This window comes from Enhydra lutris, unplaced genomic scaffold (genome assembly GCF_002288905.1).
Source record: "Enhydra lutris kenyoni isolate GAN:26980312 unplaced genomic scaffold, ASM228890v2 scaffoldscaffold9, whole genome shotgun sequence".
In the NCBI taxonomy this organism is placed as follows: Eukaryota; Metazoa; Chordata; class Mammalia; order Carnivora; family Mustelidae; genus Enhydra; species Enhydra lutris.
The window spans coordinates 73,779,949-73,793,209 of record NW_019154093.1 but is presented as its reverse complement, the minus strand read 5'-3'; the positions used below and the strand labels follow the sequence as shown (position 1 = coordinate 73,793,209).

The 13,261-nt window shown below is 61.7% G+C and overlaps 1 protein-coding gene across 3 annotated transcripts; it reads right to left on the bottom strand.

The window, feature by feature from the left end:
• Positions 1-1,165: 1,165 nt before the first annotated feature.
• Positions 1,166-11,539, bottom strand: LOC111143131 (adenosine monophosphate deaminase 2). 3 transcript variants are annotated; one of them, XM_022496627.1, is made up of 17 exons: positions 11,312-11,539; positions 6,917-7,047; positions 6,457-6,525; positions 6,253-6,364; positions 5,815-6,001; positions 5,446-5,587; positions 5,246-5,335; positions 4,898-5,027; positions 4,599-4,793; positions 4,381-4,512; positions 4,079-4,242; positions 3,700-3,826; positions 3,443-3,606; positions 3,103-3,223; positions 2,638-2,811; positions 2,332-2,438; positions 1,166-2,212 (listed from the first exon to the last, which is right to left on the bottom strand). In XM_022496627.1, exons 1-17 carry the CDS (start codon positions 11,465-11,467, stop codon positions 1,999-2,001), a joined length of 2,415 nt encoding a protein of 804 aa, XP_022352335.1. In that variant the 5' UTR covers positions 11,468-11,539; the 3' UTR covers positions 1,166-1,998. The 3 variants fall into 3 exon arrangements, with proteins under 3 accessions (XP_022352335.1, XP_022352337.1, XP_022352336.1); XM_022496629.1 differs by lacking the exon at positions 11,312-11,539 and adding an exon at positions 7,269-7,403; XM_022496628.1 differs by lacking the exon at positions 1,166-2,212 and adding an exon at positions 7,269-7,399 and having other exon boundaries at positions 2,372-2,438; positions 2,638-2,728; positions 3,103-3,826; positions 11,312-11,430.
• Positions 11,540-13,261: the final 1,722 nt, after the last annotated feature.

The window sequence follows — 13,261 nt, the reverse complement described above, 5'->3', positions numbered from 1 at the left end:
AGAACATGTTATATGGAAAAGTCACATTCCTTGGGCAGACGAGGCCTGGGGTTGGGGTGGGGAGCCCAGGGCCCTGAGCCCCCACCTTCCGATCCAGGACAGCCAGCGTGAGACAATCTCTGGCTAGGCATTCTGCTCTCATGTGTGGCTTTAGCATCTGGAAATGGCTAGAACGAATTCATAAATGAGGCCTTCTGGAGCAGGCCGGAGCCCCGGTTCTGGCCAGGCACAAGCCTGGTGGCTGGCGGCCCTCAGGAGGCAGGGGCAGCAGGAGAGCTTCTGCCCAGAGGTGCCTGGTGAGTCTGCCAGGGAGAGACGGGGCTGGGGCCCAGCAAGCTGACGGGAGGGGAGGAAGCCAGCCTCCTGCTCCCTCACTGGGCCCTCGGTTACTCCCCCTCCTGTCCCAGGGCTGAGTGCTTCTGAAGCGCCAGCCCTTCTAGCTCCCACTCAGCTGCTGTAGACTTCTCTGTCACCAACCCGAGACCCTGCACGGCACAGGTCACATTCCACTTTCCCCCTTACTTGGGCAGCACATTCCAGCAACCTCTGTGACCACGCGAGGAGGTAACCCGGAGACTGCACGTGAAACGTAGACTGGGGCCAAGTCGTTTAAGCCTGGATCCCAAAGACAGAGGCCTGCTCCCACCCGTTAAGATCATGTGCCGGAGAGCCTGCAGATGGCCACGCCACACCTTCCCCCTGAGGAATCAGCACCCCTGAGGGTAGGACCTGGAAACGGCATTTTAACAAGTCCCCCAGAAGAGCCTCCTGTCCCAAGTTTGAGAACCACTGGCCTCCAGTCTGCTTGTGAGTGTGGATTCCCACATTGACCCCACGGTCCCGAGAGGCTGGAAGTAAGGAAGTAGGAGACGGAGAGGATACCAGTCCTCCAACTGGTATGACAGGAATGTGCCCCAGACCTGGAGCCAAGTGCCCACTTCAGAGGGGGCAGGCTGGACGAGGGCCTGGGGCAGCAGCTGTGTCCCCGGTAGGCCTCGCCTGCCACCCAGCTTCCTTAGTCCGTTTCCATGGGCACACACACACACAGCAGCCAAGCACAGTCGCTCCCCTTGGGACCTGCCATCTCTGGATCCGTGATGCTCCTGGATCCTCCCTCTGCCACCACGCCCAGGGCTCTCCCTCTCTGAACAGAGATCCCACCTGCCTCATAACTTAAATAATTTTTATTTCTCATGCACTAGGAAAGATGGGATTGTATGAAACACTGCATTTCACAGCAAAGGCCTAGGTCCAAAACACAATGCAGAGAGCCAGGTGGATTCAGATCTGGTCAAAAACTCTGGGGACCGTGGTGGGACTCCCACCCCCAGGGCTGGTGACAAATGCAGGGCCCTCCAGCTGCAGTGGCCCCAGACACAACACAGGGCAGCTGCCCCCTCCCACAGAGGCACAGGAAGCTGACACCAGAGGAGCATGTGGACCAGCGAAAGGACAGAGGAGACTGCTAGGCAGTGACGTGGGGGAGGTGGTGGTCCAGCGCCTCTGAGGCCAGAGTCCAGGCTGCCAGGGGTGTGACTGAGCTCTCCGCCCAGCCGGGCTCGTTAGAGCTGCCTGAGCGCCACAGATGCCCTGGCAGATCTGCTTGGGCCCCACCCGCCTGGCTCTTCAGCCACACACATGAGACAACATCTGCCCAGGTGGGACCCCAAAGGCTGGAGGGGCCAGCCCCCCTCAACCATCCCAAGCCCCTGTGGACACCGAGACGCCCACAGGACAGCCAGGTTTCAGAAGTTCCCGGGACAGGGCCACGGGCAGGGCAGCCAGCAAACCTGGGCCATCAAGTCCCATCCGAGTCAAAACAAGGGCAAAGCAGACTGTGGGCCCCACCTTCCCAGAGGTGGCACAGGGACACACATAGGTTGAAGACATGCAGGACAGAACAAAAAAGAACAGACACATGCAGACACAATGGGGGGAGGGAGGGGAAGAGAAAACGTGGTTGAGGTGCTGAGAGGCGGGGGACACAGCGGGCTGGGCTCACTGAGGCCCCGGGCTTGTCGTGACCCCGCTCTCCTCGGGGATGGTCTCCAGCATCTCACTCTGGACTGCCTGTGTGATGAGCGCCAACTCCTGGCACAGAGTCTCATAGCGGTAGCCCACTCGGATGTCCGGCACGTTGGTGCGGCGGATATCATTGCCCTCGGGCCCCTCCTTGGTATAGTTGGGTCCCAGCCAGTGGCTCTTCACCTGCAGTGGGCAGGGCTGTCAGGCAGGGCCGCCCCAGGGCCAGCCCCCCTGGGACCTTCCCAAGCGCACAGAGGAGGAAAGGGCGGGCACCAGGCTCCAGGTGGGGGGGGGGGAGTACCTTGGGGGGAGAGCCCGCCCATGAGCACACTGTTACGGGCCAGCTCACACATGTCGCAGGAGCTGAGCTTCCACACCTGGGTGGCAATGCTATACTCCTCCATCAGTGGTTCCTGCACAGGCCAGGTGCCCTCAGGAGGGTGCAGGAGGGCCTGCCACCCAGTCCCAGCCCACCTCTCCTTTGCACCACCCCCTTCTGGGCGGGATCCGCCACAAGATGTGCCACACTCCACCAGCGGGGGGCAGCACCAGCCTCGAGACCCAGGGGCCCACGTGCCCTTAGCATCCCAGGACCACCTCACAGGCTCTGACCTTGGTGAAGTGGAACTGCAGGGGATCATCGGTGGACAGTGAGACCATGAGACCGCGGGACAGGTACTCGGGTAGCGGGTTCCGGTGGTAGCTGAGGAAAAGACTATTGTTGCTGAGTGGAGACATGGCGATGCCAATCTGGGCCAGGTAATACAGGTACTGCAGCACTGGGGCCTGGGTGGGCAACAGTGGGGGAGGGCCCGTCAGGCAGCCTCTGGTGGGCAGGACACCTGGTTCTGGAGGGTACAGACTGCAGGAGGAGGGGGTGGGGAGCCTGAGCTGGGCCTGACGTGTAGAGGGTCATTTACAGCCAAGATCCAAACGAGGCCCACGGTTTAGAGGCTGGGGTGTGCAGGGGGCCAAACTGGGGGTTTGGTGAGGAGGAAGATCAGTTGTTCAAGAGGCTTGAAGGGTTGAAAAGAAGGTGAGTGACCGGGAGGGGAGGCTGGGGGTGCAGACCCTGACCTTGCGCAGAAGCAGCCCATGAGAAATGTTCTCGGCCAGCATGAAGGCCGACACCAGGTGGTGGATGGGCCCGGCTTCCCCACAGTGTGGCCTCAGCACAAACGTGTGAAAGCCCCTCTGCCTGGGGGTTAGAGAGAGCGTGTTAGCGCCCAAGCCCCGGCTCCCAAGCCCCAACCCGGTGACCCTGTGGACCTGGGACAAAGGGCCAGGGGCAGATTCTTGGCTGTGAGGGCTGAGCCCGGAAAGAACTCGCTGGGTCCAGGAGTGGGGGCATGGGTGGGTCAGGGCTCCGGTGGCCCCAGGGCAGAGGGAGCAGACGCCACGCTGGCAGGATGGGCACCTGCGCAGGTGGTTCAGTGTGGCCATGTTGGCAAAGGTATAGTACAGGTAGTAGGCGTAGGGTGGGTTGTCCTCCTCCACCCATGCTTCGGGGAGAGGGCTCTCCAGGTTGAAGACGTGATTCTCGGGCTTAGACTCATCATCCACGCTGTCAAAGCCATCCACCTGGCACGGGAGCCCAGGGTCAGGCCCAGAACTGCAGCTCCCCCAACCGAGGCAGGCCCCCTTCCTCTCCCCAGACCCCTGCGGCCCCCTCACGTGCTCCAAGAACAGGTGCAGCTCTGGGTGGCTGGCAGGGTGCACGGTGGCCTCAAAGAGCGGCAGGAAGATGTTCTCCAGCATCTCCTGGAAGTTGGCCAGCTGGCCCTTGGTACGGTACACATCGCTGCAGGCAAGACGGACGCACACAGGATGTGCAGGTCAGTCAGCGTGGTAGCCTGGCCTGCACTCACAGAAGCGCTTCTGCACAACGCCAGGTGGGCCAGGCTGGGCGGACCATGAGCGGAACCAGGGGGCTCCCCTTCCACTCTGATGTGGCTTGGCAGGGAGGCCCTGCCATCCCAGGCGGGCAGGAGGCAGGTGCCATCCCCTTGAACTCTGCCTCCGCACGCTCCCTCCCGCCCCAAGGGACACTCACAAGAGGCGGGGCACTTGCACGAGCCAGCGCACGTTGGGAGAGTGGACTCGGTGCTTCACAGCCCAGCACGCCAGCTTGTCCCACTCATCCCTCGAGCGCCCATAGATGGAGAGCCGCAGCTCTGCGTTCTGGTATTTGCTCTCCTCCAGATCTGACATCACCTCCTGAAAGACATGCGGGGGATAAGGAAAAACTGTCCCCCTTATCCACTCATGACACCGGGCTCCCGTGAAGTCAGGGGAAGGGCTGCCCAAGGCTCATGCTGCCCCTGCCCATGGGCCTGGGCGGTCCCTCCTCCTCACCTTGATAATGTGGGCAAAGTACTTTCCAGAAACCCTGTTGTCGGTCTTGATGAAGATCTCTCGGAGGACAGACTCCCCGATGGGGTTGTATTTGGCATTGAACTTGTCAAATCGATGGAAGGTGTTCCTGTCCTGGGGAAGAGGGGCAGGCCCAGGTCACCCGTGCTCCCTGGCCACACTCTGACCCAGCCCCTCAGCCCTGGGCCACCAGGACGGACCGCGTGCATGTCCAGCGTGTCCACACTCAGGTCATACGCAGTGAGATTCATGCTCTCAAAGACCTCCCGCAGCGTCTGCTCGCGGCCCTGCTCCACATGCACGATCTCCTCCAGGTGTCGCTTCATCGCACGCTTGATAAAACGCAGCAGGTGCTTCTGGTTCATGCAGGACGAGGCATGGATGTGTGTGTCCACCTGGGGTGCAACGGCAGGGGGATGGCCACTGGGTTCCCTGGAGGCCAGTCCACCAAGGGAGGCCGGGCGGGGGTGCAGGGCCGGGCCTGGTGGGGAGGCCCCACCTTGCGGATGTTGTAGAAATCCCGGTGTGGCACCTTCTTCTGGGCGGCCAGCTCCTTCATCTCGTTGAGCAGCACATGCATCTGGAACTTGGAGCTCAGGTATTGGAGCCGGCGATAGCAGAAGGACTTTCTGGGGAGGGACAGAACACAGCTGAGGCTCTGGGCCACATGTGGCAGGGGAGAGGGTGGGGAGAGCACTGAGGCTGCGCACGGGGCAACGGATGGGGGGAAAGTCTGGGTTGGTAACTGTGAAAGGGTGCGAGGGGACAGCAGGTGTGTGCAGCAGGGCTGGGGCGGGACGGTCCAGGTTGGAAGGAAGCGGAGAGTCTGGGCCTGGCAGGAACTCACATGGGGCCGTTGATGATCAGAGCCATGAGCACATTGACGTCTGCCACAAATTCCTGCAGGTCAGGGTACGGCAGCTCCACCTCTAGGCAGCTGGCAGGTGCGGGGAGCTCGGGTGAGGAAGCAAGTTGTGCCCTGTGGGCCCTCCCCAGCCAGTGCAGCCCACACACAGCTCCCCCCCAGCACTCCCCACACCCGCTTACTGCTCATCGGGTTCCCTGCGGGTGTAGACATGCACCACGCCCTGCACCATGCGCAGACCCAAGCCCAGGTCCCCAGGCATGGTGCTTGGCTCACAGTACTCATAGGGATGCTGCTCCAGCGCGGGGGGGTGCACCGGGGCATCTGCGGGGCAGGGAGGGCAGAGTGAGGGCTCTTCCGGACCATCTGCTGCCCCGCACAGAGGCCCCATAGAGGGGGAGAGCTCCTGCCCCTGCCTCCACCCACCGGGAGCCAAGAGGCTGGCATGAGCCTGGTGGGAGGGAGGAGGGTGAGAAGTAGGCGGGGTGTAGTTTCCCAGGGAGTTGGGGACATAGGGGTGCTTGGAGCAGGGCAGGGAGGGGGGCTCCCACCAGCAGACACAGGGGTGTCGGGGCCCTGCTCGTAGGTCCGTGTCTCCAGAGGCTTCTCAGCCAGCTGCTGCAGGTACCGGCGGGTGGTGGGGCAGAAACTCTGCAGCGAGAGGGCCATGTACTTCTCCCGGATGAAGAGTGCCCGCACCACGCTCTTGGCCGCGTCCAGCAGGTCTGTGAATGGCACCTAGAGACAAGGACCCGGGGTCACTCTCCCTGCTCTCAGACCCAGACCAGGCTCACCCTTGCCTCCTCCCCGAAGCCTTGACCCTGGAAAGAGTGCATCCGCTAGCTCCCAGCCACAGACCCCTTGCCCCTCCTGCTTTTGGGAAGAGAAATGCCCTCTCTGAGCCGCACCCAGCTCCGAGGCTGGGGGAGCCCACTGGGACACATGGGGATGACAGGGGTAGAGAGACCCAAGGCCCTGCCCACACTGACCCCACACTTCTCCTCGCCAGAGATGGTGACCCGCTGAAATTCCCGCTCTAGCACCACATCTCGCTCTCGCAGGCCCCGGTCGCCTTGCCCCTCACCCTGTTCCTTGTAGAGCCTAAAAGGGGTGAGCACAAAGAAGGGGGGCTAGAGCCCGCAACAGGACAGGCCCCAGCCCCACATCCCCCTGCGCCCCTCCACCCTCCTCACTGGAGGTCTGAAGCACTGTCTGTCTTCAGGAAATCTTGCTTGGCCCGAAGCAGGATGTCTGGCTCCAGCCTAAAAGGGAGAGGCACAAGAGGTCAGGCCAATGACAAGGGATGCCCCGGCTCTCAGGTCCCTGCCCTGTGCTGGCTGCTGTGCATGTGTTGTTCCTCAAGGCCCCCACGTTATAGACGAGAAAGCACACCCCGAAGCTGAGTGACATGTTCTAGGCCACACAGGTGGGTACCACACAGAACCAGGACCCAGCAGCCGTACTCCAAAGCCTGTGCTTCAGACCACTGCTCTATGCTCCCTCCCTAGTGGGTCCCTGAGGGAGGACGGAGTGGTTAAGGGACAGAGACGGGGCTCTGAAGGTGTCCCAGTGGAGACAGAGGGACACTGGGCAGACAGCCCTGTGCCCCCTCCATGCCATGGCTGCCTGCCGGACTGTAGGGCTGTGGCTTACTTGACATCCTGGCTGATCTGCCTCTCCAGGCGCTGCCTCCGCTCCTCCAGCTGCTCAATGGGGCTCTCCTCCGGAAACTCGTATGGGGCGCTGCGGAGCTCACTCTCAGCCAGGGAGCGGCTGAACAGCTCCTGGTGGGAGGGAAGGCAGGGTCAGTGTGCCAGGCCCTCCCCTGCAGCATCTAGGGCTGGGGTGGGCGCAGCAGGAGCTGGAGGTACCTGGGAGAGAGGCTAGGGGTCAGAGCACAGCCAAGCGTGGAGTAAGGGGATGGCTGAGATGGAGGGGTGTGGGGAGCAGAGACAGGGCATGGGGACAGCAGTGGAGGGACACAGGGTGCGGTGCCAGGTGATACCTCGGCGATCTCCTTGCATTTGCCATCCATGGACGTGCGCAGGTCAAGTGGGAAGTGCTTGAGGCAGGGGGCAGGGCCTGGCAGGGATCGGGCCGACTGCAGCGGAGGGGCCCCCAGCCCACCCCGAGCCTCTGTGAAGACAGCGATGCCAGGGTCAAAGGGTGGAGGGCAGGGCCTGGGTGCACTAGACGCCCAGGGCCCCCACGCACCCCAGGCCTGTCCCAGAGAGAGGCCAGATCCTGCAAAGTGGGCCGTGCCTCCTCAGAGGCCGAGGAGTGAGCCTGCCTGTGGCTCCCAGAGGACCTCACCTTCACCTTCTGGCACGGGGCCCCTCACCCATTCCAGGCTCAGGCGTGGGGGTTCCTGAGGCAGCCTCTAGAGCTAGAGGATTCACTCACTCCGGGAGTAAGAATCCGAATTCTGCACTACGAAGTGCTGCCTCAGTGAGCAGGCGACCTCCTACAGGCAGGCACACACGTACACGCATGCTCATGTGCACGCACACACACACACACACACACACACCGCGTGCTCATGAAGGACCCAGTGGCCGAGCCAGCAATCCCCAGTCCACGGCTCCCAGGGCAGGCAGGCCGGCCCTGATCAGACCTGCTTCTGGACCCAATGACCCTCCTCCCGGAAACCCAGGGCCTGTGCCCGACATCCCAGACCTACAGAGCGTAGGCAACATACAGCTGCCACTCAGCTCTGACCTGGGCACCAGAACCCAAGGGAAGAGGACAGGAAGCGGAGGGCCTGGCTGGCAGCAGGAACCCTACCTCCTCCCCAGGGGCGTGCCCTCTCCCCCAGGACCCTGGGGCTGCCAAGATGCAGCCTGGCCCCAGCTGGCCCCTCCCACTGCTGGCTGCCCCTCCAAAGGGAGCTGCCACAAACAGTCTGCGCCACTCAGAGGCCCCAGGATCTGGGCCGGAGGCCCCAGGGAGGGCCCGGGGAAGGGAGGATCAGAAGCCAGGGCCTCTCCACATGGAAGGCTGAACTCCTCAGCTGCACCACCAGGACGCAGGCACTAAAGGCCCTGAAGCTGCTAGTCTGGGGGCTGCCTGAGCTCCCAGGCAACTCGGACCTTCCCTGGCCTACCAGCCCCCCCTCCCTCCCCCCGAGAAGCTCTCCACACCAAACTCGGCTCTCCCAGCCCGAGAGCCCGCTCGGAAGGGGACTGCTGTCCAGCACCCTCCTTTCCCCATCTTAGGGATGGATTGGAGGCTCTGCCCAGGTAGCATGCCTTTAAGTCTGTGGGCTCACTTCACGATCCTCCAGAGTTGGGTCCAGAGGCTGGACAAAGGGAAGCAGAGGTACCTGCCCTAGAACCAGGACCCAGCCCCCGCTCTCCCTGGTGCCACCCTGGGTCCTACCTACAGAGTTCGGGCAGCTCCAGCCAGCAGCCCTGGGCCCCTCGCCCGCCCGCCGCTTTGCTGAGTGGAGCAGTAGCCAGTCCCCCAGGACAGCTCAGGGGCCGGCACGGGCTGTACCAAGTGCTGCTGCATGCAGGGGAGACCCTAGGATGACAGAGAGCAGGGGGCTAGGGAGGCCCAGGGGAGCCAGAAATCAAGGGAAGGAGCATCAGAGTTGGGAAATAAAAGCAAGCTCAGAAAGGAACAGCTTTAACCTATACGGTAAAAAGCGCCAGTAAAAAGGCCTGGCCTACAGGGGAGCCCCCAGGGGGGCGCAGCAGGGTAGGCTGATACAGGGAGGGCCGGGGCTGAGCCTCCCATCCTCTGGAACAGTGAGCAGGTAGGGTCAGGGCGACCCAGGGGTAGGGGGGGAGAAGGGGAGGTCAGCAGCCCTCATCTCTGCACATAACAGCCCCAGGCCAGCTTGTTTTGCTCACCAATGTCCCCTGCGTCCCTGTCTGTGGGGTCCCCGGGGACAGACAAAGCCTCTTCCAGGGAGAGAAGCTGGCAGGCAGTGAGGGAAGTGACTCAGTCCAGGTAGGGACCAGGTACTGAGCTTCTCTGCTGCCCATGGGGCCTGATCCATGGCTCCCCAGACATCCAGTCTCCTTTTGAAGCCTATCATTGGGAACAAACTGTCCAGGAGGAAAAGTGTGGGAGATAAAGGACTAGAATCTGGAGGACTTGAGTCTGACTCAGTTCCCACTTACTAGCCTGTCTCTGCCTCCCGGAGGCTTCAAGTCCTCTCTATAAAGGGGCGATAAGCAGAGCCAGCCCCATCTACACCCACCAACCACCTTAAGGCTCACAGAGATACGGCTCTGCAAGTGTTGTGTAAAACACCATTATCTGCGATTATAAACTCCTGGGACCCTCCAAAACACCTATCACATAGAGTCCAACCTACAGGGAGGCCTACTCAGGCCCAGTGCGGGCCAGCACAACCAAACCGTGAAGGACAGGAAAGAGAACGGAACTTGATGGGAGAAGAGATTGGGGGGAGGGAGGGGGACACTATCTAGTCCTTGGAAGAGGGCAGAGTAGGAAGAGGAAAGAAAGATGGGCACCTGCTCCATACCCAGAGTATAAGACAGAGCCCCAGGTCCTTGCCTGCCCAAGAACCCTGACCTTACACAACTCCTCCCTCCTAGCCCCCAGCAGGAGAGGCCGCCCACAGACCTCCAGGGCAGCAGGAGCTGAACTGAAGGTCCTAATCTCACCCTCCCGTCTGAGCAGGGTGGCCCAGAATGTCAACAGAAACACTGGGGTGACGAGGAGAGGTTCCAGCGGCCAGAACCCTTCCTCCAGGCTGCAGGTCTCCGCACAGGGTTCACTAGAGGTGAGAGGCTCCATGCTCCCTGAGTCCAGGCCTAGAAGACCCAGCTTCCTGCCTGCTGGTCCCTTCCCCAGAGCCTGTGCACTGCACCCCCCACACACACACACACGTAGTCCACCAAAAGCCAGAGGGAACTGCTCCCACCAACCAAGATCTTGCCTCCTCATCTACCCTCTGACCAGGAGTCCCTCACTCCCTGCCAGGACTGCCTCAGTCAAGAGGCAGAGACATGCCCCAGGCTTCAACCCCTAAGTCTCAGATGCTCCCACTGAGTGACCACCCAAAGATTATAGATCTAGCCCCAGGGGACACACTCTCTGGAGGGCCCAGACCTAGGCACAGAAAACACAGACCCTCAGAACAGCCCTGACCTCTGGGCAGGATTTTCAATGGCATAAGAAAATACCAGAGATGGATGGGCAGGCTATAGGTACAGATAGCTGCTGGGGGGGGGGGGGGAGACGCTGGCTTGACCTGGTCACCAAAATGGGGGGTGGAAATGTCCTTCCTTAGCCACAAAGCCTGGGGGCAGCAGACGATAGGTAGATATCCCTCAGCTAGCAGACTCAGGCAGACTCAGGGGATGGACACAGCCACACCACGCTGCCTGCTCCAAATGGTGCAGAGATGCCTCCCAAAGCGGGAGCCAAACCAAAGGGTGCAGGAGCACACAAGCAGGCAGTGGCCCCAGCCCGAGCCCCCGAAACAGGCCTGGCCCAAGGACACCCCATACTTCTGAGGAAGTCCACAGAAAAACCAGGAATGGGCCAACAGCAAATGATGGATATGGTTGAGCCCCCAGCCCTCAGGATGCCCAGTAGCAACGAGTGTGCCCTAATATCAGAGCCCCCTCCCCAGGAAGGGGATTCCAGATCTAGGGTCCTAGAAAGAAGAACTAAGCACTAAGCCCGAGCCTGCCCGGTAAAGACACAGCCGCCAGCAGTGTGGCCAGCCCACAAAGCAGCCAGTCCCACACATCTCCCTCTCCATTCACACACGCTCCACATGCACACGGTCTTAGCACATCCGCACGCTGACACGTGTGCAAACACACCTCTTGCTGCACCCACACCTGCGCCCACTCCTTGTTACCGAGGGCAGCACCCCCAACACAGAAGCTGTCACCTTCCACTCCACCTTCCAAGCCAGCTGTCCCTGGGACGGAGGACAAGGAGGGGCATCACCCCAGAGGGGGTGCAGGTGCAGCCCCTCCCACACACACATACAGGACCAGTGGCCTGGGCTAGCGGTGGTCGGGTAAAGCCGGCGCCCTAGGCTAGGAAGCCCACACTCACCTGGTACTGCAGAGGAGGCCTGCAAGCTGACCCGCTTCTTAAAGGGATATTTGGCCTTGGGATTGCCGGGGCCAGATGGGTTGGATGCCATGGCTCCAGCCGCGGAGATGGCGGGGGTTCTCCGAGCCGCTCCAGCTGGGCCCGGCTCTGCCACATCCAACCCCTTCCTCCGCTCCGCCCCGCCCCCAGCGGGAGTGACTGATGCAGGAAGCAGAAGCCCCGCAGGCGGAAGAGGCCCTAGCCACGATTTCTGATGTTGTCTAGGCAACCTCGGGAAGGGGGGCCTCCATCCCCGCCTCTTATCCCCTCCCTTCCCTCCTCAGACCCTGGAGTGACGCGACTGCTGCTAGCTAGGCCTGGGGGGCGGAGGTGGAGGGTGGAGGTTAGCAAACAAGATGGGGAAGGGCCAGCCCCCAGCACTCCACTGACCCCTTCAGGAGCCCTTGCCCCTTGCCAGGGCTCTGGGGCACAGGAGTCAAAGTCCAGGCTAGCTGGTCCAGCCAGCATAGGAGAAAAAAATAATAATAAACAGAAATCCAGCACGAGCTCCCCCAAACTCAGAACACACTGTCTCAGAGCAAGCGTTCTCCGTGAAAACCCAGCCCCTCTGGGGCACAGTCCCTTTTCCTCTTCTCTATCAGACTCCCAGCCCCAGGGGTAGTCCAGCTCTGGGAGGATGGGGGTAGACCTGAGAATCCCGGCCCAGCAGGGAGGAGCCTGTCTTGGGAAAATTCCACTGGCCGGCAGAAGCTACCTTCTAGGACGGCAGGGAGGCCAGGAGGCAGGGGCTTCTGGTGGGGGGGGGGGGGTGGGGGGCGGCGGCTAGGAAAGAGACTCCAACAACTTCAGACTTTTCTGTCTTTTCGCACTCAGGCTCTGCTCTCCCAGGCCCGCCCCAGGAGGAGACGGCCACCTTCCCTAGGTCTGCTGGCTGTGCTGAGACCCCCACCCGCTTGTCACCCTGGCCATGCACTTCTCCGTCCCAGAGACCCTCCCCCCAACAGACGCGCACATACACTCACCTGAGGCCATGCTGCCCGAGTCCGCAGGGGTACCGGGGAGGCTGCCCGCCAGGGTCTGCCCAGCAGAAGGAGGGGAGGAGGGCTGGGACCCAGATCCTGGCCAAGTCCCTCCGAGGACCCCTGCCCCCGGCACGGATATGGAAGAAGGAAGGCAGTCTTTAAAAAATGCCCAGAGGCGGGAGGTGGGCCCCGGTAGACCTCGGCCGCTGCACGGACCTTTCGCGAAGACCCGGGAGTCCCGACCCCCAGCTCTCTGCTCAAGAGGCGAGCAGGCCACGTGCTTCCCAGAGAACAGGACCCGGAACTCGTCTGAGCTTCTCTCCACACTCTCTGGGTGTTCGGGATCGGACTACCGAGGCTGGACTGCGGGGGAGTCACGCAACAGGTGCGACCCCACCAAAGCCTTGCTAGAGCCAAGGAGCTTCTCCGACGCCTGAGGCCCGGCCAGATCCGAGGCCCCGCCCCCACCGGGCAAGCCCCGCCCCCACCGGGCAAGCCCCGCCCCCGCCGCGTTCCGCTTCCCGGCGCCACGTGGGCAGCCGCCACTCTGCAGTTGGCCGGGCCAGGTCTTGGGCAAGTCCTGTGCGTCAGCTTCCTCATCCGTGAAATGGGGTGGTGTAATCGCACTCAAGGGAGTTACTGGGAGCATTGTTAAGCACATTGTCGTGGTGCCTGGCATAAAGTCGGTGGTTAGTAAAAGATAACTAGTAGTGTCTCAAGATTAAATCACTTTTAGAAGTCCTACCCCGGCATTCTCACTCTAGGTCGTCCGTTTTCTTCTGACAGGCATAGATAAACAGGGTGTGCCTTACAACTCTGACTCCCCTCCCCGCATTTACTTCTGTATTTATTGGTTGAAAGCTTAGACTCTGAAGACAGAATGCATGGGTTCAATTCCATACTCCTCCACCTACTTTGTGATTGACGT